The 24,941-nt window shown below is 55.0% G+C and overlaps 3 protein-coding genes and 1 long non-coding RNA gene across 7 annotated transcripts in view; 2 read left to right on the top strand and 2 right to left on the bottom strand.

The window, feature by feature from the left end:
* LOC135191541 (uncharacterized) overlaps window positions 1-24,941 on the bottom strand; it is a 181,163-nt gene that overhangs the window by 1,944 nt on the left and 154,278 nt on the right. The window lies entirely within an intron of this gene.
* BYSL (bystin like) lies at window positions 1,208-7,100 on the bottom strand. The gene is made up of 7 exons (XM_064173796.1): window positions 6,783-7,100; window positions 6,530-6,701; window positions 6,298-6,436; window positions 5,876-6,009; window positions 4,726-4,886; window positions 3,274-3,376; window positions 1,208-1,848 (listed from the first exon to the last, which is right to left on the bottom strand). The coding sequence occupies exons 1-7, from the start codon at window positions 7,066-7,068 to the stop codon at window positions 1,500-1,502; spliced, it is 1,344 nt and encodes a 447-aa protein (XP_064029866.1). The 5' UTR covers window positions 7,069-7,100; the 3' UTR covers window positions 1,208-1,499.
* Window positions 7,173-11,805, top strand: MED20 (mediator complex subunit 20). Its single transcript, XM_064173753.1, has 4 exons — window positions 7,173-7,323; window positions 7,479-7,633; window positions 8,902-9,155; window positions 10,886-11,805. The coding sequence occupies exons 1-4, from the start codon at window positions 7,310-7,312 to the stop codon at window positions 11,099-11,101; spliced, it is 639 nt and encodes a 212-aa protein (XP_064029823.1). The 5' UTR covers window positions 7,173-7,309; the 3' UTR covers window positions 11,102-11,805.
* USP49 (ubiquitin specific peptidase 49) overlaps window positions 16,453-24,941 on the top strand; it is a 37,763-nt gene continuing 29,274 nt past the window's right edge. For 2 of the 4 annotated variants that reach the window (XM_064173954.1, XM_064173957.1), the window contains exon 1: window positions 16,453-16,510. The gene's annotated coding sequence lies outside the window, so the exon portion shown is untranslated. Of the gene's footprint in view, window positions 16,511-17,009; window positions 17,147-18,736; window positions 18,869-24,941 lie in introns of those variants that run through there. The other 2 variants (XM_064173955.1, XM_064173956.1) reach the window with 2 other exon arrangements.

Below are 24,941 nucleotides of genomic sequence, written 5' to 3'. Positions count from 1 at the left end.
TAGCCCCCAGCCCTGCCCAACCAACCACACCATGGCACTAAGTGCCCCAGCCAGGCTTGGCTGCAACACCTCCAGCCACAGCCACTCCACCACCTCCCTGGGCAGCCCATTCCAGTGCCAATCACTCTCTCTGACAACAACTTCCTCCTAACAAACAGCCTCAACCTGCCCTGGCACAGCTTCAGGCTGTGTCCCCTTGTTCTGGCCCTGGCTGCCTGGCAGCAGAGCCCAACCCCACCTGGCCACAGCCTCCCTGCAGGCAGCTGCAGGCAGCAATCAGCTCTGCCCTGAGCCTCCTCTGCTGCAGGCTGCACCCCCCCAGCTCCCTCAGCCTCTCCTCACAGGGCTGTGCTCCAGGCCCCTCCCCAGACTTGCTGCCCTTCTCCAAACACCTTCCAGCACCTCAACATCTCTCTGCAATGGAGGAGCCCAGAACTGGACACAGCACTGCAGGGGTGGCCTGAGCAGTGCTGAGAACCCAAGAGTCAGGAGCTGGCCCTTCTCAGCACCACCTGCTGCCAGAGGAGGCTGTTGGGGCTTTTGCCTCTGTGCTGGTACAAACCTTCCACATCACCACCAGCAGGTCCCCAAGGTAAGTGCAGTGCCCATGGGACAGGGGAGAAGCCCCCACTGGGTCTTCCAGTGGAGGTTCTAGGTCTGCAGGTTGCCAGGAGCAGGCCAGGCTGTGGCCTTAACAGGCAGCTGAGGCCAGTGGCCTAGGTACTCCCAGGGAGCAGCTGGAGCAATGAGTGACCCAGGAGCATCCCTAGAGCAGGGAGTGGCTGGGATCTGGGAGGCAGACTGGTAGCAGGGGTGGCACTGCTGGGCTGCTCCTGCCCACAGCCACGCACATGTTTCCTCAGGATGTCCCAGCTCAAACTCCAGCCCCAGACTGCTGCTGCCTGGTGACACCCAAGCCCTTGGGACACCCTCAAGCACCAAGAGGAGTTGGTTTGCCCCGACCCGAGCAGTTCTGGGCTCTGGAAACAGTCCCAGCCCTGTGCCCCCACCCAAGCTCCCTTTGCCCAACCACAGAGCTGGGGTACACAGAGGTCCCTTCTCCCTCTGCAGTCTGGGGACAGCACTGGCAGCACAGAGCACCTGTGGCTCTGCCAGGGGCTGGTGGCTTTGCTCTGCCACCTGCTGGGGACAGGACAAAGTGAAGCAGGGCCAGGGCAGGAGCGATGTGACTGCAGAGAGGGGCAGCTGCAGGACAGAACCATCCCTGACTGAGGGATGGGGCTCAGGTTTTATTTTCCACCACAGGAACAGCCCCAAAGCCTCCTGGCTTCTGGTGGCCCCAGGTTCCTAGTGGGGCAAGGGCTGCCCTGCCCCACGCCACGCAGCCCAGGGCGCAGGATCCAGCTCCACAGGCACACCCTGACCCCACTGCCCTCTGGCAGCAGCAGGATGCCAGGATGGACATTCCCACACGTGTCCCCACACCTCGGCTCCATCAGCAGCGTGCCAGGAGCAGGCAGGCCACAGCCCTCCTCAGCTCACTCCATGGCCACGGGCTCCTGCCCCTCCACATCTCTCGTCTTGGAGTTGTGCAGCTCCCTGCGGATCTCCGGCGAGATCTGGGGGTGGCTGTGGAACTTGAGCAGCTCCAGCAGGGCCTCCTTCTGCTCCGAGGACAGGTCCTCCTTGTAGCGCTGGGCCAAGGCCAGCAGGCTCTGGTGCCACAGCACAGGCAGCTGCCGTGGGTCGCCGCGGAAGGCCAGGAAGTGGAAGACGAGGGCGTCGAGCAGGCGGAAGGGCAGGGCGTACCTCTTGTCGATCAGCAGCCGCAGGAAGATGCTGTTGGCGCCGCTGTAGGGCATCTCCGCGATCTTCAGCATGGCCGCGCTGCAGGGAGCGGCCCAGGTGAGGAGACGCAGGCTGCCAGGCAGCCAGCACCGTGCCAAAGCCAGCACCCAGCCTCCCAGTGCAGCCCTCAGCCTCTCAGCTGCAGCCCTCAGCCTCCCAGCGCAGCACTGAGCCTCCCAGCTGCAGCCCTCAGCCTCCCAGCTGCAGCCCCCAGCCTCCCAGTGCAGCCCCCAGCCTCCCAGTGCAGCCCCCAGCCTCCCAGTGCAGCCCCCAGCCTCCCAGTGCAGCCCTCAGCCTCTCAGCTGCAGCCCTCAGCCTCCCAGCGCAGCACTGAGCCTCCCAGCTGCAGCCCTCAGCCTCCCAGCTGCAGCCCCCAGCCTCCCAGTGCAGCCCCCAGCCTCCCAGTGCAGCCCCCAGCCTCCCAGTGCAGCCCCCAGCCTCCCAGCGCAGCACTGAGCCTCCCAGCTGCAGCCCTCAGCCTCCCAGCACAGCACTGAGCCTCCCAGTGCAGCCCTCAGCCTCCCAACGCAGCCCTGAGCCTCCCAGCGCAGCCCTGAGCCTCCCAGCGCAGCCCTGAGCCTCCCAGCGCAGCCCTGAGCCTCCCAGCTGCAGCCCTGAGCCTCCCAGCTGCAGCCCTGAGCCTCCCAGCGCAGCCTTGAGCATCCAGCTGCAGCCCTGAGCATCCAGCTGCAGCCCTCAGCCTCTCAGCTGCAGCCCTGAGCATCCAGCTGCAGCCCTCAGCCTCTCAGCTGCAGCCCTCAGCCTCCCAGCTGCAGCCCTCAGCCTCCCAGCTGCAGCCCTCAGCCTCCCAGCTGCAGCCCTCAGCCTCCCAGCGCAGCCCTCAGCCTCCCAGCTGCAGCCCTCAGCCTCCCAGTGCAGCACTGAGCCTCCCAGCACATAGAATGGGCTCACTTTTGAAGGGACCTCAGGGATCATCTCTTCCACCCTCCCTACCATGCCCAGGGACACCTCTCAGCCAGATTCAGCTGCTCAAGGCCTCATCCCACCTTGGCCTTGAACACCCCCAGGCAGAAGGCAGCCGCAACCTCCCTGGGCAGCCTATGCCAGTCTCACCACCCTCCTACTGAAGAACTTCTTCCCCAGCTCCAGCTTAACCCTGCTCTGCCTCAGCTTCAAACCATTCCCCCTTGGTCTGTCTCTACACACCCTCATCCAATGTCTCTCTGCATCCTTCCTGCAGGATCCCTTCAGGTGTTAGAAGGTAGCTCTAAGGTCCCCTGGAGTCTTCTCCTCTCCCAGCTGCACACCCCCAGCTCCCTCAGCCTGTCCTCACAGCAGAGATGCTCGAAGCCCTTGGATCATCTTTGTGGCCTCCAAGCTCAACCCCAGAGGGAGCTAAGTGAGCTCTCTGCCACATCCAAGATTTAAGGAAGGCCAAGGGACAGCTCCAGGCACAGCACTGCTGTCCCCAGAGGAGCAGCCCTGCCCCCCCAGCCCCATTACCTGGAGTGCAGGACAGGGATGGAGCACTTGGTGAGGATGCTGCCGATGATGATGGCCTCCCGCAGCGTGCAGGTCCCCGACTCGCACAGGGGGAGGAGGATCCCTGCAGAGGAGGAAGAGTCAGGCCCCACCTGTCTAAACCACAGCAGGGAACCTCCTGCCCTGTGACCCTCAGGACACATCTGACCCCAGGAACTACCAGCTCCTGCAGCAGCTGCTGTTACAAGGGCTGCAGCATCTCCCTGCCATGAGCCTCAAGACACTTCATGTTGCCAGACAGGACAAAGATCAGACCCAAGATAGTTTAGACACAGCAGAGACCTCGAGAAGAACCCAAAAACCTGCCAGTCTCTACAGCAGCAGCATCCTGCCACTCTGAACGCTTCACACAGGCTCCTGGAGGTTTGGAAACCAACTGGTCTGCCAAGAGTCACAGAATCAAGTAGACTGAAAGAGACTTCTAAGCTCATCCAGTCCAGCCAAGCACCCAGCTCTGCCCAACCAACCAGACTATGGCACTAAGTGCCCCAGCCAGGCTTGGCTTCAACACCTCCAGCCACAGCCACTCCACCACCTCCCTGGGCAGCGCATTCCAGTGCCAATCACTCTCTCTGACAACAACTTCCTAACAACATCCAGCCAGAACCTGCCCTGGCACAGCTTGAGCCTCTGTCCCCTTCTTCTGGCCCTGGCTGCCTGGCAGCAGAGCCCAACCCCACCTGGCTACAGCCTCCCTGCAGGCAGCTGCAGGCAGCAATCAGCTCTGCCCTGAGCCTCCTCTGCTGCAGGCTGCACACCCCCAGCTCCCTCAGCCTCTCCTCACAGGGCTGTGCTCCAGGCCCCTCCCCAGCCTTGCTGCCCTTCTCCAAACACCTTCCAGTACCTCAACATCCCTCTTGGATTGAGGAGCCCAGAACTGGACACAGCACTCCAGGGGTGGCCTGAGCAGTGCTGAGCACAGGGGCACAAGAACCTCCCTTGTCCTGCTGCCCACACTGCTCCTGAGCCAGCCCAGGATGCCATTGGCTCTGCTGCCCACCTGGGCACTGCTGCCTCCTCTGCTGCTCCTCTCTCCCACCACCCCCAGCTCCCTCTCTGCCTGGCTGCTCTCAGCCACTCTGGCCCCAGCCTGTAGTGCTGCTTGGGGTTGTTGTGGCCAAAGTGTAGAACCCTGCCCTTGGCCTTGTTCAATCTCATCCCCTTGGCCTCTGCCCACCCATGCAGCCTGGCCAGGTCCCTCTGCAGGGCTCTGCTACCCTCCAACAACTCCACAGCTGCTCCTAGCTTGGTGTCATCTGCAAACTTAAGGATGCTGGATTCAATCCCCTAGTCTAAGGGGGACCTTCTGCAGGTCTTCAAAGTCTTCTCCCCACTACTGAGTCTCCAGGGCCATGGCACACAGGGGACAGTGTCCTGTCACATCACAACATGCATCCTGCTGAGCTTCCCCACCTTTGAACCAGGCTGCTGGCTTGAACAGAGCCTTCTTCAAGGCCATGTAGAGGTGGAAATTGAGGCGCTTGTACTCGGCAATGTCATCCCTGACCCGTGGCAGCAGCACCAGGTTGTAGAACCTCTGGGCCATCTTCTCTTTCAGGTTGGATGAAAATATCCTGAGTACAAAGTAGAGAGAGGAATCAGAACCACAGAATTGTCAGAGCTGGAAAGGACCTCAAGGACCATTCAGTTCCAACCCCCCTGCCACAGTGAGGGACACCTCACACTAGATCAGGTTGCTCAGAGCCACATCCAGCCTGGCCTTAAAGACCTCCAGGGATAAGGCTTCTACCACCTCCCTGGGCAACCTGTTCTAGTGTCTCACAACCCTCATGGTGAAGAACTTCCTCCTAACAACTGAAGCTGGGGACAGGTTGGTGTTTTGGGAGTTCTGGTTCCAGTTACAGAAAGAAAAAGCTAAACAATCCCAGTTTGGCAGGAAGAAAGGGAGCTGGGGGTGCTGGGAGAAAGGAGCTGCAGAGGAGGCAGCAGTGTGCCCAGGTGGGGAGCAGAGCCAATGGCATCCTGGGCTGGCTCAGGAGCAGTGTGGGCAGCAGGAGCAGGGAGGTTCTTGTGCCCCTGTGCTCAGCACTGCTCAGCACACCCCTGGAGTGCTGTGTCCAGTTCTGGGCTCCTCAATCCAAGAGGGATGTTGAGGTACTGGAAGGTGTTTGGAGAAGGGCAGCAAGGCTGGGGAGGGGCCTGGAGCACAGCCCTGTGAGGAGAGGCTGAGGGAGCTGGGGGGGTGCAGCCTGCAGCAGAGGAGGCTCAGGGCAGAGCTCATTGCTGCCTGTAGCTACCTGTGGCCAGGTGGGGTTGGGCTCTGCTGCCAGGCAGCCACGGACAGAAGAAGGGGACACAGCCTCAGGTTGTGCCAGGGCAGGTCTAGGCTGGATGTTAGGAGGACGTTGTTGTCAGAGAGAGTGATTGGCACTGGAATGGGCTGCCCAGGGAGGTGGTGGAGTGGCTGTGGCTGGAGGTGTTGCAGCCAAGCCTGGCTGGGGCACTTAGTGCCATGGTGTGGTTGGTTGGGCAGGGCTGGGTGCTAGGTTGGGCTGGAGGAGCTCAGAACTCTTTTCCAACCTGGCTGATTCTGTGGTCTCACCTGGTGGCTTGGTACATGGCAGCTGCTGTCCACGCCTCTGGCTCTGTGATGTAGAGGATCTGCTCCCAGTTGGACAAGGCAGGGATGATTTTAAATGCCTTGGGGAGTTTCCCACTCCTGTACTTAGACAGCACCTTAAAAGACATGGATACAGGCTGGGCTGTGACACGTGGGCTGATGGCAGAGCTGCAGGACTTGTGTCACCACCAGGAAAAAGCTGTCCCCTCCTTCAGCATCTCTGGTAAGAAAGGACCATTTCAGGTCCCGAGAAAGGCTCATCCCAGGCTCCTCCTCAGTACAGAACTCAGGAGATTGTCCCTTTCTAGGTCCTCTGACGACTGCTACTACACAAACCACAGACCTGCAGAAGATGAGGACAGCCTCTCTGGAAGGGGCAGAGGGGTGAGAAGCTTTGGCCTTACCTCCCTGACCCCCTTGTAGACGTCCAGGACACGGGGATCAAGCTGGGGCATGGGACGGCCCGAGACCTCCGACAGCGCCGTCTCCACCTCCGTCTGCTTCTCCGTGATCTTCTCCATGATGATGTCTGCCAGGGTGCGCCTGGGGCCAGCGCCAGGGGGACAGGGGTCAGGGCCGCGCTGGGGAGCAGCAGCTGCAGCCCCGGCCCGGCCCCTCCGCCCGCCGCCTCCTCACCTCAGCGGCGGGTTCTTGTTCATGAACATCTCCATGGCCGCCTCGTCCTCGGGGTCCACCGCCACCTCTCCGCCGTACTCCCCGCTCCGGCCTGCCACCAGCGCTGCCTTCTCCAGCGAGGGCCACTCCTCATCCTCCTCCGAATCCGAGCCGGGGCCGCGCACCGCCGGGCCTGCGAGCAACGGCGCCGGTTGAGCCCGGAGCCTCGCACCCCGCACAGCCAGGCGCGGCCGAGGCACAACCCGGGGCTCACCCAGCGCCGTGCTTCGCTGCTTAGGGGCAGCAGCCTCGCCGGGGCCGTGCTCGGCCTCCAGCTCCTCCTGCTGCCGCCGCGCCTGCTCCAGGATCCGCCGGGACAGCCGCGCGTCCACGTAACCCTCCTCGCCATCCTCCTCCTCCTCCTCGGCCTGCCTGCCGCGCCGCTTCCCCCGCACCGCCGACCGCGGAGCCCCTTCCTGCAGGATCTGCTCGGCCAGCGGCAGCATGGCACCGGGGCCGGGATCGGGGCCGGAGCCCCGCGGCCTCCGGGCCTTGGGCATCGCGGCGGGGTCTGAGCGTCACTGGCGGCCGAGGGAGGTGTTTAACACCTGGCAGGGGGGGGGGGAACACCCGGCAGGGAGGGGGGGGGACACCGGGCCCGGGGCCGCCGCGCTGGGACCTCCTCCGCCACCGGCAGCACGTGCGGGCTTTGCTCCGCCCCCTCCGGTGCACGTCGCGGGGAAGTCCCGCCCCTTCCGGCGTCACGTGCGCGGCGGGGCCGCGGTGCCGGGGCGGTGCGGCATGGGGGTCACCTGGTAACGGCGGGGGCAGGAATGGGGGCTTAGAGAGGGGCTCTCCCGCGAGGGGCTCTCCGCTGCGGGGAGCCCGGGGGGACCGCCGCGGGGCACCGCCAGCCGGGCCCGGTGCGCTGCCGGCGGCTCTCTGACTCTCCCCCGTTTCCCGGTTGCAGCGTGTCGCAGGTGCCGGTGGCGGAGGGGAAGAGCGTGCAGCAGACGGTGGAGCTGTTGACGCGGAAGCTGGAGCTGCTGGGGGCCGAGAAGCAGGGAACGTTCTGCGTGGACTGTGAGACCTACCACACGGCCGCCTCCACCATCAGCAGCCAAGGTCAGCGCCGGGATGGGTGGTACCGGGGAGGGGTCGCTTCTCCTGCTGCCGCTCCCAGCTCCTCATCCGAGCAGCCCCGGCCGCGGTGGCGGTGCGGTCTCCCGTGGAACGGGTGGCTTCTTATGATGCCGCTCCCAGCTCCTCATCCGAGCAGCCCCGGCCGCGGTGGCTGCTGTGGGTGAGGCCACGGCTGCAGCCGGAGCCGAGAGCGCTTCCCGCGGGTCGTGGCTGGTTTCTTTATCCGCTGTGGTCCCGTTTGTTACGGCGAGGAGGGAGCAGGCTTCTCGCTGCCTTCTGCACCACAGAAGGTGCCAGCTGCCGTTCCCGACTCTCCGCAGGGAGAAGGAGCATCCCTCTGTGTGGTGCTGATGAGGGATACGAAACTTCTTGAAGGCTCAGAGGAGATACAGTCTCACAGTGTCACCAAGGTTGGAAGAGACCTCACAGCTCATCAAGTCCAACCCTTTAGCACAGAGCTCAAGGCCAGACCATGGCACCAAGTGCCACGTCCAGTCCTGCCTTGAACAGCTCCAGGGACGGCGACTCCACCACCTCCCCGGGCAGCCCATTCCAGTGCCCAATGACTCTCTCAGGGAAGAACTTTCTCCTCACCTCCAGCCTAAATCTCCCCTGGCACAGCCTGAGGCTGTGTCCTCTCCTTCTGGTGCTGGCCACCTGAGAGAAGAGAGCAACCTCCTCCTGGCCACAACCTCCCCTCAGGTAGTTGCAGACAGCAATAAGGTCTCCCCTGAGCCTCCTCTTCTCCAGGCTAACCAATCCCAGCTCCCTCAGCCTCTCCTCGTAGGGCTGTGCTCAAGGCCTCTCCCCAGCCTCGTTGCCCTTCTCTGGACACACTCAAGCATCTCAATGTCCCTCCTAAACTGGGGGGCCCAGAACTGAACACAGCACTCAAGGTGTGGTCTAAGCAGTGCAGAGTACAGGGGCAGAATGACCTCCCTGCTCCTGCTGGCCACACCATTCCTGATGCAGGCCAGGATGCCACTGGCTCTCTTGGCCACCAGGGCACACTGCTGGCTCATGTTCAGGCGGGTGTCAATCAGCACCCCCAGATCCTTCTCTGTCTGGCTGCTCTCAGCCACTCTGACCCCAGATACAAATCCTGGAGGTTGGAGCCAGGGGAGGGTTGGTCTCCTCTCCCAAGGAACAAGTGACAGAACGTGACCAAAAGGCCTCAAGATGCTCGGGAGGAGCTTGGGTTGGACACAACTGCAAAGACTGTTGGCTTTACAGCATCGCTGTTCTTGCAGGGCAGACAGGCAAGCTGATGTACGTGATGCACAACTCGGAGTACCCCCTCAGCTGCTTTGCTCTCTTTGAGAATGGTCCCTGCCTCATAGCAGATGCCAACTTCGATATCCTCATGGTGAAACTGAAAGGCTTCTTCCAGAATGCCAAGGCCAACAAGATAGAGAGCCGAGGCACCCGCTACCAGTACTGCGACTTCCTGGTGAAGGTGGGCACGGTTACCATGGGCCCCAGTGCCCGGGGCATATCTGTGGAGGTAAGGGTCGCCGTGGAAGGGTGGGAAACACAACTGCAGCCAGGGAAATCCCCACCTTGGAGGCTAGATGAGTGATCCTGCACTTGCGTGCTTGTTGATGGTAGCTTGTTGGGATGGTTTGGGAGTTAGCTGCCCCACCACCACCTTTATGAAATCACCCAGACTAGACTCAGCCAGGCTGGAAGTTAAGGAATGAAGCTTTAGATTCATAGCTTAGCACAAGAGGCAAGCAGAGAGTTACAGTATTTACAGAAATACACAAGTTAAAGGTAATGCAGAAACACAGCAGCCCTCCCAGAAACCAGAGTCCCCAGGAGGGGCTCCCAACAACCTTCTTTCCACCCTTCTCGCAGTATCACAGTCTCACAGTATCATCAAGGTTGGAAGAGACCTCACAGATCATCAAGCCCCACCCTTTACCACAGAGCTCAAGGCCAGACCACGGCACCAAGTGCCACGTCCAGTCCTGCCTTGAACAGCTCCAGGGACGGCGACTCCACCACCTCCCCGGGCAGCCCATTCCAGTGTCCAATAACTCTCTCAGGGAAGAACTTTCTCCTCACCTCCAGCCTAAATCTCCCCTGGCATAGCCTGAGGCTGTGTCCTCTTGTTCTGGTGCTGGCCACCTGAGAGAAGAGAGCAACCTCCTCCTGGCCACAACCTCCCCTCAGGTAGTTGCAGACAGCAATAAGGTCTGCCCTGAGCCTCCTCTTCTCCAGGCTAACCAATCCCAGCTCCCTCAGCCTCTCCTCGTAGGGCTTGTGCTCGAGGCCTCTCACCAGCCTTGTCGCCCTTCTCTGGACATGCTCAAGCATCTCAATGTCCCTCCTAAACTGGGGGGGCCCAGAACTGAACACAGTACTCAAGGTGTGGTCTAACCAGTGCAGAGTCCAGGGGCAGATTGGATGAGGCCTTGAGTGACCTGTTCTAGTGGGAGGTGTCCCTGCCTATGGCATGGGGTTGGAACTGAATGATCCTTGAGGTCCCATCCAGTGTAAACCATTCTATGATTCTGTGCTCTCTGCTCAGTGCTGTGACTGCTGATGAGGCTCAGAGCAGCAGTTGAGAGCTGCTGATGGGTGTTTCACAGGGCAGAGGCTGGGCTGAGGCAAACTCTAAGGGAAGATCCTTCAGCAGAAGGGCATGGAAGGATCTATGAAGGCATTTGAGGACAAGGTTAAGTGTGAGTCAAAAGCTCACAAGCTGTGGACCAGCCTCATCTGGGCTGAAAAGCCTCTTAGGAAAAGGCAAGGAGCTGGGCTGTGCCAGTTTGGGCAGGGGAGGGCAGAGCAGAGCAGGTCAGATCCCAGACATCTAGATGTGTTGGTGCCTGTCTTCAAGATAGACTTAGATGATTAAAGGTCTTTAAAACTCAGAGCTGATGCTTTTCCTAAACACACCAATCCCATTATCTGCTAGTTAATCAGGCAGGTGTTCCTAGGCAACAGGGAGGAGGATTGAGGAGTGGCTCAGCTCTTCACTGCAGTAAACACAGGTGTTGTAGTGTCAGCACTGCTGCTGACCTGGGGTTCAAGGCCAGGTTGGATGTGGCCTTGAGCAAGCCAAGTCTAGTTGAGAGGTGACCCTGCCCATGGTGGGGAGGTTGAAGGAGATGATCTCTGAGGTTCCTTTTAACCTGAGCCATTTTAGGGTTCTCTGCAGCAATGCAAGGAGAGGAAAGATCATTGACTCTGTGGTCATCACTTCAGGGCTGTGCTTTCTGTTGCCAGGTGGAGTACTGCCCCTGTGTGATAGCCAACGACTGCTGGAACCTGCTCATGGAGTTCATGCAGAGCTTCATGGGGAACCACACTCCTGGCATCCCTTCTGTGTTCAGCACCAAGCACGACAGCATCTACAGCCCAGCAGACACCGTGGTGCAGTACATGGAGCTGTTCAACAAGATCCGCAAGCAGCAGCAGGTTCCTGTAGCAGGGATCAGATGAAAGGACTCCCTGGAGCTCAGTTTGCAGCCACTGCAGCCTCCTTTCTGACTGCCCCTCTTCATCAGGAGCCCCTCCAACACGTGACACTGGAGGCAGCCCAAGGGTTTTGGTTTTTTTTTGTCTTCTCAATCTCTTTCCCCTGTTTCAAAGCCAAAGTCTTGAATGTTTGGCACATTTCTTGTTGCCTTCCTTCAGGGGTTTGAGTGTCTGGGACCAGGCCTTCAGTTCTGCTGGTTCTTTATGCATTGCTTCATCTGCAGGAGAGGAAAAAGGAGAAATCCCAGCCCAGTGTGTGCACAAGGGCAGCGTTTCCTTGCCTGCAAAGAGCTGTGTGAGAGGTTTACATCTGTGGGTGAAAGTGTCTTGTCATTTTTCATCCAAATAAAAAGCTGTTCCTTTTTGTGAGCAGTTGGGAGTCTTGCCACACAGCAAGAGTGCTGCTGCCTGGTGTTGTGTGTTTGCAGCTGCTGAGGTTTGCTCTTGCGTGGAGACAGTTACTCAGCAGAATTTTATCTCTGCTTTGGTTCAAGAGCTTGATACCCCTGAAGCAAACCTCATTTCCCTGTGGCAAAATCTGCAGCAATTCTTGTGTGGGTATCATCTTAGCTTGCCTTCAGCTTTTTTTATCTGATGGGAGTATTAAAATCTTCCACCTCTCGGATGATGCTGATGAAACCTGGTGATAAATAAACAAATGAGCCTGGCAGGAGCCCTCTCGTGCACTGAAAGCAAATACCAACTGCTTTAGCTCAGTGTTTGCAAGGTAGGTGGTAAATATCCCATCCCTGCACACCAGCTCTCATCTGAGAGGTCCTGGTGACTTCAGATTTAACAGCAAAGAAAGATTTGGGGAATAAGAGCCAAGAGGAGAAGATTTAATGATCTGATATTCAGTTGAATATTTCTTTTTTCAAGTGGTGCTTTATTTTTACAAGAAGAAAACCAGCTAGCTGGCCTCTTGGTTTTACTTGTTCACTATCTATCTGGCTTGTAGCTGTCATTTTTTTCCCTCTCCATCCTCCTTGGTCTCAGAATCCACAGGAACCTCCCCTGATAAACCCACACTGTGCTTCCTCTGTGGTTCCTGTGTGGAGCAGGGTTCCAGCCTTGCAACCAATATCCCAGACTTAAAAGAATCCACATGGAGAAGGTCTGAGGATGGATTTAGGAAGGGAGATTTGCAGGGAGCACAGTGGGATCCTTGTGAAGAAGCAGCATGCATCCTGCTTGCAGCAAATCTAGTTGGTTCCTTGCCACTCTGTGGGTCTTGAAGAGTCTGAAGAGCAAGTAAAACAGAAGTGGATTTCTCCTGAGTAGATTTCTTTCCTTCTGAAGCAGTGGGGAAGGAGGAAAGGAGCTGGTTTGTTACTTGATGCACTGCCTGGTGGATAACTAGTTATTTAGATATGACTTCTGTGATTATCATTTATACCTGTAAAGCTAATTAACTGTTAGAAGACTCAGAGCCTTTTAGCGTGGGCATTTAATAAGTTTAATCAGCGCTGAGTCCAGAAAGATCTGGTTAATGAGCCCTAATAAATGGCATCATGCACCAGGAGAGTCAGAAATTCCAGAGTGCTGAATATACTGAATTTTTGCAACCCTTAGCTCAAGTTCCTGCCATGTGCACTGACTTCAGTGATGAAAATTCAGGGAGAATCTGACCTGCTGTCATTCTACTTAGTTAATGTGCCTGGGAAAGCTTAGAAACCCAAACTGCAGCCTTTGTAAGGGTGGTTATTTCCATCCTGTTTCCTGATTTAAGTCTTTTAAAAAAATAATCCATCCTAAAATACCTTTTAATGATCTGATTAGTCATGCTAATGCTTTTATTAATTCCTGAAGGCTGCATTCTGTAAGCAGAGATGTCAAAGCTCTGGTCACATGGTTTAGCAGAAAATGTGTGCTGGAATCCCTGGAGACTTCTGTGCTCTTCTTTAATACATTGCACTGTTCTTCAAGTCATAAATTGAGCCCCCTTGAGCTACATTCTGCCTTCAATTACACCATTCCAGCCATTGACGTCAGTAGGTTTCCACATGTGTAAGGATGGAGGCAGGATTTAGCCCTTTATGGCTTAGCAGAAATGCTTGGTGCTGTGAGAGAGCCTTTCTGTGCAGGAGGGGATCAGCTGCCCCTCCTGAGGGGCTGCTTTTGCTCTGGATTTGGGTTTTTTTTTCTGCTTTCTTGATGGTTAAAATGACTGCTTTTAAATCTGATTAGACTGAGAGACCTGGGGCTGTTTGGTCAGAAGGCTGAGAGGAGATTTTATGAATAGCTGAGGGGTGGGTGTCAAGATGAAGGTGCCAGGCTCTTTTCAGTGGTGCCCAGTGGTAGGACTGCAAGCAAGGAGTGCAAGGTGGAACCTAGGAGGTTCCACTTCAACATAAAGAGAAACTTCTTTATGGTGAGGGTGACAAAACCCTAGGGCAGGCTGCCCAGAGAGGTTGTGGAGTCTCTTTCTCTGCAGACTTTCAACACCCACCTGAATGTGTTTCTGTGTGAACTGCCTTGGGTGAGTTGAACTGAAGGATCTCTAGAACCTGGCTGGATGTGGCTCTGGCCAGCCTGATCTAGGATAGGATGTCGCTGCCCATGGCAGGGCGGTTTGGAACTAGGTGATGCTTGTGGTCCCTTCCAATCCTGGCTGATTCTGTGATTCTAACCTCTAACACTCTCTGATTCTGATTAGTTGTACTTAACACTCCTCATTCTGCACCCTCCCCAGCACTGATAGGGCAGGTTAAAATGGCTTGGAGCATGCTAGCCTGCATCTTAACAAGGCTTCAGAGGGCTTTCAGTTGTGCTCCAGTAATGGACTGAGGCAGTGTAATTGAAAACCACCCTAATTTTGCCTCTCAAAACATGGTCTGGAAGGTTGTTTTCCCATTTCTCCCAAGTGTTTCTCGCAGTGCAAGATGTGGAGGGAAAGTTGGCCAAGCTGTAGTCCTGTACCACTGTGGATGCTTTTTCCCCTCCTGCACTTCAAATCACTTCCAGCATTGTTGCTTTCTACGAGCTGGCCAAAAGGAGGCTGGGGGTCCTTGAGGATGTGGGTCTCACCCTCAGAGCTTTCCTGCTCCCTGCTCTAAGTAGAGGCTGGGTGATATTACCAGGGTCACCAATGTTTCAGTGACAGAGTCCAAGTCTGGCTGCTCCCCTGGGGATACTGTGGGATCTTTTGTTCTGTTTTGGGCTGTGGCATTTTTTTATGAGCACCCTGCTAAGCCTTACAAAGAGAGTGAGGACGTAAGGGTCTCGTTAATCTTCAGCTTTAATTCTTAGCAGGCATTAGAAGCGGAGGGCTTGTCGCAGTGGGGAGCAGAGTTGAGAGGTGTGCATGGCTCTGGATTTCTGTGCAGGTGTGGGTTCAAAACAGACCTGAGGCTGCTCAAAACAGCAGGTGTTTGAGAAAGGGTGACAAGAGTTCCCAGGGAATGGAAGGCTGGCTGGTGAAGGAACTCGGAAGGAGACCACAAAGCTCCTTGTGCCATGCATCCTGGCCTGCATCAGGAACAGTGTGGCCAGTAGGACAAGGGAGGTTATTCTTCCCCTGTACTCGGCACTGGTCAGGCCACACCTTGAGTACTGTGTCCAGTTCTGGGCTACTCAATTCAAGAGAGATGTTGAGGTGCTGGAGCATGTCCAGAGAAGGGCAACAAAGCTGGTGAGGGACCTGGAGCACAAACCCTATGAGGAGAGGCTGAGGGAGCTGGGGGTGTGCAGCCTGGAGAAGAGGAGGCTCAGGGGTGACCTCATTGCTGTCTACAACTACCTGAAGGGACATTGTAGCCAGGTGGGGTTGGGCTCTTCTCCCAGGCAACCAGCAACAGAACAAGGGGACACAGTCTCAAGTTGTGCTGGGGGAAGTATAGGCTGGATGTTAGGAGGAACTTCTTCACAGAGAGAGTGATTGGCATTGGAATGGGCTGCCCAGGGAGGTGGTGGAGGCACCGTCCCTGGAGGTGTTCAAGAAAAGACTGGATAAGGCACTTAGTGCCATGGTCTGGTTGACTGGATAGGGCTGGGTGATAGGTTGGACTGGATGATCTTGGAGGTCTCTTCCAACCTGGTTGATTCTATGGCAGAAGAAGGCAGGCTCCCACCTGTTGCAGTAAACTGCAGTGCTTTGCCTCAGAGCTTAGTGGGACGAGATGGAGGGAACCCTCTGTCCCCATGCAAGAGGGACGCTGCTGACTGCGCTTTGTTTCATCGAGGGCTGTGCTATCCACGGCTTGGTGCTGGCCGGACGGCAGGACTCGACTCCCTGCTGGGTCCCTGCAGGCTGCAAAGGAGTTGTCCGAGTGGGTGTGGAGGACTCCTGAGCGTGACCATCCCCTTCCCGGGGCCAGGTTTCTCCCCCAGCCTCAGCGCCGAGGTCCCTTTGTCTCCTGACAAAACGTCTTTGCAGGCCCACGGCTGCTGCACTGCTGCGAGGAGCCTGTGGCCAAGGAGGCTTCAGGGGAGCCCTAGCTCGGGGGCCCTTGTCTGTGCCTCCAGTGCTGTGTCTGGCGCTGCGGGGTGCTCACTCCCATCACCTTTGGGTCCCCATCGCCTCAGGGGCTCTGCGGTGTGCCCACCCCAGTTATTGTGGTCTCTTTGTCACCCCGAGGGTCCCGTGGAGTGTTATCCCCACTTGACCTCAGGGGCTCTTTGGACTGCCTAAACCTATCGCCTCCAGCTCCTGGCTATTGCAGGCACCCTGTGGGGTGCTCACCCCCCACTGCCTCAAGATTCCTATGGAGTATTTCCCACCCCACACAGCCACCTTAGGGGCTCTGTGGGTTGCTAACCCTCACCACCTCGGGGTCCTCATCGCCTCAGGGTCCCCGTGGGGTATCTCCCATCCCACGCAATCACCTCAAGGGCCCAGCAGGAAGGCGCCACCTCCCGCGCTGCCCCTTTAAGAGTCTCTTTGTCTCTGAAACATCCTTATTTACCCTCCCGTGACTCAACCAAACTTCAGCCTGGGATTCACAAAGCCCGGTACGTCACCGTGCGGGGCCGAGCCCGGCCGGTGCCCGCCCCTCGGCGCTGCCCTCCCGCTCCTCCCGCAGAAGCCATTGAAGAGCTCTCCCTAGCGGCTACGCAGAACTCGTAAGCTCCGCCAGAACTCGCTCTTCCGCCGCCGTAGATTACGCAAGCGACACCTGCTGGTGCGCTCCCCTCGCCGTTAACATCGAGCATCGCTCTGCGCAATTGGCGTAAGCGGCGGCGCTGAATCCGGAGCGGGGAGGGAGAGCGAGAGTGGCGAGCGGGAAGGCGGGAGCGTTTGTGTGGCGTGCTCGGCAGCCAATGGCGAGGCGGGGCGGGGCGCGGCGGGCGGCCAATGGGCGGGGAGAGGGGCGTGGCCGGTGGCCGCTGGGGTGTCTGGCGCTGGGTGACAGCTCGCGCGTGCTGATGATGGCGGTAAATAAAGGGGCCCTGGCGGGGGGAGGCCGCGACCCCCATGGGGGCTGAGGGTGGGGAGAGGGGCGAGGGGCTGGGGGAGCACCCTGTGGCGAGGAGGGAGCTGAAGGGTCCTTGATGCGCTCTTTCCCTCCCCTTTTAGGAGCGCCCCCCCTGTGCGGTTGTTTGGGGGGGGGGGGGGGCATGCGGGGTGCTGAGGCGGACCCTGTCCCCCCCTTCCCCTCATCCCCGGCCGCTGCCGCCTCCGCCTTTGTTTGCGGGCGGGAGCCCAGTGCCGGATCGGCGGCTCCGCAACTTTCCCTTTGTTGAGGCGAGGGTGCCGCGGGAGCGAGCCCCCTCCCCCCCTCCGCCTTCCCCTCACACCCCCTTCACACCCACCCCGGGACCGGCCTCCCCCGTCGGGGCCTTCACAGGGGGCTCGGCCAGCGGGGCGGTTGTGTGGTGGGCGCCGCGGGTCGTGGCCTGGCTGCCGGATCGGGGGAGGAGAGGCGGGGAGGGGGAGAAAGCGTCTTAAACTCTCCCGTAACCCTTCGTGCTGCGCCTGGGGAGGGGAGAAAATGGTCAAAACCCGGTGCCGGTTCGTATTTATCCTACCGAAAAGCTGTGGCTTTGCGTCTGTGTGGCCGTGCCGCAAAGGTAAACAGCAGAAGTTAATTAGGGGAGGGGGAGGAGGAGGAGGAGGGTGGGGGGGGGGGGGGGAGCTGAAGGCATCTTGGGTTTAGGGATCTCGATGGCGAGCGCCCGCCTCCGTGCTTTGAAATCCCCTTTTCAACACCATTGGAAGCGGAGAGGGCTGCAACGGTTTGTAACCCCTCCTGCGAGTGCTCGGCAAGCAAAGAGCGGAGCTGCCTCTGCCTGAGAGGTTCCCCCCCCTTCCCATGCCCCCCACCCCCCCCCCCCCCCGCTCCCTAAATAGGAGGTAAGTTTGGAAAAGCTGCTAATTTTAGGAAAGGCTTCTGCTAATCTTGTCCTGCGCGGTTGTAGGTAGAGAAAAGAGGCGTGATCCGTGTGTCAAAACACCTCCTGATCTCCGGGTACAGTCAGCAGGAGGACAGTGACAGGCATGCAGAAAGCCCCCAGTTATTTAGATAAGGGGGGCGGGGGGGGTTGGGGAAGTGCCTTTACTCAGAGCCACGCTTGTAGTTTCGCTCAGAGAAAGATGCTGAGAGCTCCTGGAGTGGCTGCGCTGCTCTTGTGTGAAATGTTGTCGGTTTGGATGCTTTTTGATGCTGCTGCTTCGGAGGAGATGCTGGCTGGAACCCGAGGAGCGTGCAGTGAAAGGTGGGATGAGCGCTGCCGATTCCTCAGCCAGGGGAAGACACTAATTGACTCGGGCGGGAGCTGCTCCTGAAGTTGGTATCCAGTCGCTCTCGTGCGAAAGCGTGGCGAAAAGTAGGGACCAGATTAAAAGGGATGATGGGGAGGTGGGGCTGGAAGCGAAAATGGGGTGTAGGGCAGTGGGAGGAAGGAGGCTGTTGGTGCAGATGAGTGCTGAGCTGCTGCAGGAGGAAAGGAAACGCACAGCTGAGGTGTGAGGACAGGGAAAAGAGCTCCAGGAGCTGGATGAGAGGAGGGTAAATCGGTGGAATTGTGAATACCAGAACTTTGTGTGGGTGTGAACGCCGAGGATTAAACTTGCCCTTGCATTATTGAGTGCTTCTCTTAGCAGAAATGTCTGAAGTCGTGTTCTGTCCACAGCCAGCAGCAGTGCTTGCATTGGTTTGCTGCTGCTCTCCTTGTGGTAGCTACACTTGAGGGTTGCTGTTGGTTAACAATTGTCAGATATGTCAAATGTTTCCAAAAAAAAAGGGGGATGTGGGGGCTGGCTGAGGAGAGGCCAACAAAAAAAAACCCACCTTTGGTGTTGTTTTTAATTGCTTTGAAAACAGGCCAGGTGCTAATAGTTGAAAATGATGTGCCAAACGTGAGCAGCATTTGATGTCCTCCACAGCTAGGCAGCCCTTCAAATGAAGAGTAAACCCTTGTTTATTTACCCCCCCTAATCATTCTTCCTATTAACATGAGCTGACTCAAAACAAAAAAAAAAGGGCGTTTTGAAGTTGGCAGCTTTTCAGGCCTGGAATAATTCTTGGTCTTGTGCAAGTTCTATTTGTTACAAAGAATTTCGCTTATTCAGGAGCGGGGCTCAACAATAGTCACATATGCAACCATTTAGAGACTGGTACAGCCAGTTAAGGCAAAACTGGGGGGGGGATTTATTTAGCTGTCGTGTGTCCAAAAGGATTGTTGGTAAAAGAATCTGTTGCTGCAGTTCCTGTGGAGATTCCAATTGCCATGTGTGGTACAAAGACAGGCTGGAGGCCTGGGAGAATGGAGGAGAAACTGTGAATAAACCTGGTAGGCTGCAGCTTGCTAAATGTAAAGGGGGCTTGGGGCTGAGTAGTATTGGGCATGGCAAAGGATGTGCCTGTTGTGTGGTGCACAAAACACGGGGGGTTAAGAAGGGCACGTTTAGCTTGGTGTAGCCCTGTCTGCTTGCTGAGTGTGAAAGCCTTGAGTGCTCTTTCCTGCTGCAGTGGATTTCTTGAGACTAATCGGGAGTCCTTTGCTCGGTGCTTGCGGCTCTTTGGCCGCAGCAGACTCTGCAGGTTGTGTTCTCTAGGGCTGAAATACACTTGTGTGTTAAGTAGTCACTGCTTTGTCTCAGCACCTCAGAATGAGTGACAAGAAACCCTTCTCTAGTGACACAGGCAGTGTAAAACACTGAATATGTCTCTTAAGATCCTATTTTTATTGGCGTTTCCTCCTCCCCCCCCTTAGCTGTTTTTATACTGAAATTTCTTAGGACATCTACTGCAACTCATAAAGTGTTTACTCAGCCCTTACAAGCTGTTAGAAGATGGATTTAGAATAACTGAAAAATGGAAATACTACAAAATCAGCCTCTGTCTCATAAACTAGTAGGGAATTCTTTCACATGTTCCTTGCTTTGAGGCAGCCTGAAATGGTTTCTCATGTTGACCTCAGCTCCAGGTCAACATAAAACTGAGATATTTTGGCTTAAAATCGTTGGATAGAAATGAACTGAGAAGACCTTAAGATAAGTTGTTGGAAAAGTTTGCCTGCAACTAGATGTAGTGTTTCAGATCCAGTGGGGAAGTAAAGGAAGGTGGAGGGGGGGAAAAGAGAGAGGGAAGGGGGAAGGAAGATGGGGAGAAAAAGGCAAATGGGGAGGAGGGGAAAAAAGAAGATGAGGGGGGAAGGAAGATGAGAAAAATTAAAAGGGAGGAGTGGAGGAAAATGTGGGAAAGGGGAAGACAAACTGAAGGGCAAAATAAGATACCTCTATCTCCAGCTTCCTCTGGGCTGTGTGGTGGGATGTACACTAAAAGATTTCACTGATCCCTTATTTTCTGCAGGAATCCTCTCTGGAGGATGAGAGATGCTGGAAGTTTCTCACTTTGTCTAACAACCTCTGTGGTTTTCATCTTGAATATTTCATCAAGGGTTGGTTTCGTTGTTGAGGTTTGGTTTGGGGTTGTTGTTTTTTGTTTGTCGTGTTGTTGGGTTTTGGTGGTTGGGTTTTTTTCCCCTTTGGGCAATGAAACCTTTGGAGACGTTCTTGTCTCAGCAGCCTGTTGTTAATTGCTCGGTGGATAAAAACACTTCACCTTTCCTCAACACGTAGCCACCATGAACGGGGCTCTTGAGTTAATGTGGGTAGGTGGCAGAGGGAAAAGCTCCCCCCTTCAGCGGCAGTGAATGGAAAGACCATCCTCGTTAGCATGAAGCCCTTAACTAAGCATTGCTGTGGAGTGCGCTGAGCAAATCCAACGAATTGATAGGGAGCACTACCAGCTCAAAATCAGAGCTCCAGATCAGAGAGGGCTCCTTGTTGGTTCGCATCTCCCTGCATCCCGACGCTGACGCTTTCCACTTTGGGTTTTATGAGACTTTAGATCAAAGATGGCTCATGCGAGGCTGTTAAGTCGGATCTGGCTTGCGAGCCGCTGAATTACAGCCCCAGCATGCAGGCTTCACCACCTCACTGGCAGCAGAGCTCCAGAGCAGCTGTAACACGCCACTGAAACAAAAAAGATTAAAGTGGGAGTGAGGGGGAGAGAAGGTAAAAAATGGAGGTGGTGGTTCTGTACTTTACCAGTGTCGTAGGGAAATAATTTCTGCGTGGTCAGAAGCGAAATGTTTGTGTATTTGCAGGAATTCACATCGGGAGCATGCTGTGGAAAATGCAAATTAAAATGCACCCTCATTAGGCTGCATTCTGCAGGGCTTGAAAGGGGGAAGAAAAAAAATCCCCTTTTGCAGCAGTGCTAAGGAGTGTCTTTAGTAGATATAAGATAGATGGGGGGGGGGGGAAATGAACTTGGCTGCTTTGTGCTAAGTGTTAATTAGCGTTTTGCTTAGGAGATGGTAAGGAGCACACATTAACCATTGCACCTCCGGCACCTGACAAAGATCTGCCTGAAAGCTCTCAGCAAACGCCAAAGTTGTTGGGACAAACCTAGAGGTTTTTAAAAGGAGGCTCCCTAGGCGAGTCCCTTTAATCAGGTGATTCTCTCAGAGCCTGTCTTTCGAAGAACTTTAGCCAGGAAGCCGAAGGAATATGCAAGGAGCCAAAGGAATATGCAAGGAGCTGAAGAAAAATGCAGGAAGCCGAAGGAAAATGCAGGGAGCCGAAGGAAAATGCAGGGAGCCGAAGGAAAATGCAGGGAGCCGAAGGAAAATGCAGGGAGCTGAAGGAAAAGGCAAGGAGCCAAGGGAAAAGGCAAGGAGCCAAAGGAAAATGCAGGAAGCCAAAGGAAAAGGCAAGGAGCCAAAGGAAAATGCAGGCAGCTTTTCCTACTCTGACTGCCTGGGCTGTGTAATTCGGCAGCGTTTCCAAATGAAGATAGAAAAGGGGAACCCACGGATCTGACAGCTCCAAGTTAGTAGCAGTGCATTTGAGCTGCAGCTTGTGTACCATGTCAGTGCTGACAAATGTACTCTGTTCAAACAATATTCTGACTAAGGAGGTGCTTTCTTCATTCTGCTCTGACTTTGCTGACTTAAAAAGAAAAGGCCACAGCAAACCCCAAGGACTCAGCCAGAGGAAGGCCTGCAGAAGGTTGGAGTCACTAAAGAACGTGCTCCATCTTGGTCTAAAAGAAAAGAATCGTTTTGGGCTATTAGGAGGTACTTCAGCGTGTTGTATATATCATGACAACTTTCACAGCCAACCTCTTTGCCAGCCCGGCTGAAAAAGAAACATATTTTTTCCTCCCCCCCCCCCCCTCCCCTGGCCAAAGCCAATGGTGGGTTTGAAAGCCGCAATTTAAGGCGAGAAGCTTTAGTGCATTGCTGTTCTTTTCAGGCTTTTCAGTCCAACCATGGAAGATCAAGTCAAGAGTTATGGGCCACAGCTGTGTTCCTCCATTGAGGGCTTCTATAGGGCCATCAGCTGAGCTGATTAAGAAATGATGCCCACAGCTCCCTTCCCTTATTCCCTCTGAAAGGCAAATCCTGGCCCTCGAGTGAGAGGCTTTGCCTTGCAACCGTATTTCCCCCATTCACTTGCAGTGGGCAACTTCGGTATGCTTAAGAAATACTGTCCCATAATGACATTCTGGCCTCCTCTCTCTCAGGCTGTGAAAAGCCTCTGAAGACAATTCGAGGGTTTGAACTTTAAAAGGGAAGGGTAAGGGAGGGCCCTCGCAGCCTCTGTGGGTGTGCAGATGAAGAGAGAAAGTAGCTTTTAGCTGGAAATGCCGAAGGAGTATCCTAAGAAGGGCAGTCAGTGCCGGCTGCCTTGTGTGTTCCTGTGCTGCTGTGGCTTTGTTCCTCACTTCGCTGGAAGGGATCAGTGTCTCTAAGCCTGACTCCACTGCCACAACTTTGTGACAAACGTGCTTTGCTTTTTTTTTTCCCCCCCAGCAACAAATCCTTGCTTTAGATTAAATCCTTCCTTTCTTTCAGCACGATGGGACCCCATTTGTCTCTTGCCTGGTGCTGAAGCTAAACTGCACCCACCAATTTTAGCTAGTTGAGGATTTCACATGCTGGTGTATATTAAATGTGTTCCAGCTGAATAACAAGTACCTTGTGTATTGAGCAAATGATAGAGATTTGTGGCTGACTTCTAGCTCGAACATTATCTGCATCAATATTGAGCTGTAGTCTATCTGAGCAAATCATTTTTTCATAGACTAAATTTTAGCAAATGAAGTTGGACATGAATCCCTTCCCCCTCCTTCCCCCAGCCACCTCTGCAGAGCTGTGTAACTCACTGAAATAAGGAGCTCCAATCTTTTTGGACTAAGAATGGTTTGGGTTTCTGTTCACTGGGAGGTTTTGATACACGAGTTGGTTTTGTTTCTGGGTGGAGGATGAGATCTAAAGATTGATTTGCCCCTTCCCTGAGGGCATTCAAGGGCTTTGAGCAGCCTGGTCTAGTAGAAGGTGTCCTTGCCCGTGGTGCAGGGGTTGGAACTAGTTGATCTTTAAGGTCCCAAACCATTCTGTCATTTACAGACTGGCCAGCACAGTCTGCTTTGGTATGCTCAGAGATTTGCCAATCACAAATGCCCAAAGTGATGCATTCTAATGCAGAGATTGTGCCTGGTTTAATATCAGCCAGAGGGGTACTTAAGGATGAATTAACTGAAACTTGGATTGTGTGTTAAGAAGAAAAAAACATCCTCTGCTGGGGATGTAAATCTGCAGTTGGCTGCTTGGGCTTGCAACCCGAGGAGGTCTGCTCACAGGATGCTACTAAACTCTGCAATTTCATGCCTCCTGCTTCCATCCAGTTACATTCCTTAACAGGGTGGGTTTAGTTCTGCTTTTTAGGGGAGATTTTTTTCTTTTCTCACTGTCCCATCCATTCCTTCCCTCATGGAAATATAGGAGGAATATGAACCAGTGTGTTCCCAGGTGGCCACCAGCATCCTGGCCAGCAGGACCAGTGCAGGGATTGCTCCTCTGTACTGAGCAATGGTGAGGCCACACCTTGAGTACTGGGCTCAGTTTTGGGCTCTCCTTTCCAAGAAAGACATTGAGAGGCTGGAGCATGTCCAGAGCCAGGCAACAAAGCTGGGGAAGGATGTGGAGAACAGGGCAGGTGAGGAGCAGCTGAAAGAACCTGGGCCTTTAATCTGGAGAAAAGGAGGCTGAGGGGAGACTTCAGCACAGCTCCCTGAAGGTTTGAGTGAGGTGGGAGTTGATCTCTTCCCCTCAGTAACAAGTGACACAGGGGGTTTATGTGCTTAAAACCCACCAAACATGGCAAATACATTGTAATTTTGAGAAGTATTCTAGCCTTAAAAGATATTTTCATTCTTTTTAATCCATTTAAAATTCAGCTGTTCTTTGCTAAGGGAGGGGGGGAAAGTTAAATCAGCTGTTTACAGACTGGAGTTGTGAGTAGGAGCCCTCAGCTTGGATTTAGTCATGTTTAATCATTCTTTCCAAAATACAAAGGAGCTACAAAAAGCTGTTCAGCTGAGCTTTTAGAGAACTAATAGCTATAACTCAGATTCAAAAGTGATTCAGTTCCAGAGGTAAGTCTATAATCCTACCAGTCATGAGTTAATCTGTCATCAGACTAAGACTGGAAGCAAATCTATTTAACTAAGAATAGTTAATTCACCTGAATGAGAGCAGGCATGAAGATCTCTCTTGCTAGGGTTAGTTTACTTTGAGGAAATGGAATATTTGGGAGAGAGAGTGAAAATAGCCAGGTGGGCTGAAGAATTCTGCTTGGAAATTGATGCTGTTCTTTCTCCAAACCTTTCAGGCTGGTTTGTTAGTGTGGCTGCTCAACTTGGTGGTTTGGACACTGGAAATGAGTGAGTCACTGAATAAGGAAAATAATACTCTCTGTATTACACAACTGGAATCATAGAAGTACAGAATGGCTCAAGTTGGAAGTGACCTCAGAGATCATCTACTCCACCCTCCCTACCATGGGCAGGGACACCTCTCAACCAGATTCAGCTGCTCAAGGCCTAATCCATCCTGGCCTTGAACACCCCCAGGCAGGAGGCAGCCACAACCTCCTTGGCAGTCTCTTCCAGAGTCTCAACACCCTCTTACTGAAGAACTTCCTCAGATTCAGTCTAACCCTGCTGTCCCTCAGCTCAAACCATTCCTCCTTACCCTGTCTGTAGACATATTCATGAAAAGTCCCTGTGCAGCCTTCCTGCAGGATCCTCTTAGGCAAGGGAAAGTAGCTTTAAGGTCCCTCTGGAGTCTTCTCCAGGCTGAACACTCCCAGCTCCCTCATTCTGTCCTCACAGCAGAGATGCTCCAGCCTTTGGATCATCTTTGTGGCCTCCTCTGGAGGCCAGCAGCTCTGTGTCCTCCTTATGCTGGAGACACCACAACTGGATGCAGTATTCAAGGTGGAGTTCCAAAAGAGCAGTGTAATAGGGAAGAATCCCCTCTCTTGGCCTGCAAGGTTCAAGGAACTGCT

Source organism: Pogoniulus pusillus, chromosome 39, assembly GCF_015220805.1.
Source record: "Pogoniulus pusillus isolate bPogPus1 chromosome 39, bPogPus1.pri, whole genome shotgun sequence".
NCBI lineage: Eukaryota > Metazoa > Chordata > Aves > Piciformes > Lybiidae > Pogoniulus > Pogoniulus pusillus.
This window is presented reverse-complemented; position numbering and strand designations above follow the sequence as displayed.

Excerpts from the sequence above, each read along its gene's own strand:
- MED20 (XM_064173753.1), top strand. Across the intron at positions 7,634-8,901 it reads CTCCACCATCAGCAGCCAAG|GGCAGACAGGCAAGCTGATG; the intron begins GTCAGCGCCGGG and ends CTGTTCTTGCAG. Across the intron at positions 9,156-10,885 it reads CCCGGGGCATATCTGTGGAG|GTGGAGTACTGCCCCTGTGT; the intron begins GTAAGGGTCGCC and ends TTCTGTTGCCAG.
- BYSL (XM_064173796.1), bottom strand. The coding sequence starts at position 7,068 with ATGCCCAAGGCCCGGAGGCCGCGGGGCTCCGGCCCCGATCCCGGCCCC. Across the intron at positions 6,437-6,529 it reads AACAAGAACCCGCCGCTGAG|GCGCACCCTGGCAGACATCA; the intron begins GTGAGGAGGCGG and ends CGCTGGCCCCAG. Across the intron at positions 3,377-4,725 it reads GCCAGCAGCCTGGTTCAAAG|GGATCCTCCTCCCCCTGTGC; the intron begins GTGGGGAAGCTC and ends CCTCCTCTGCAG.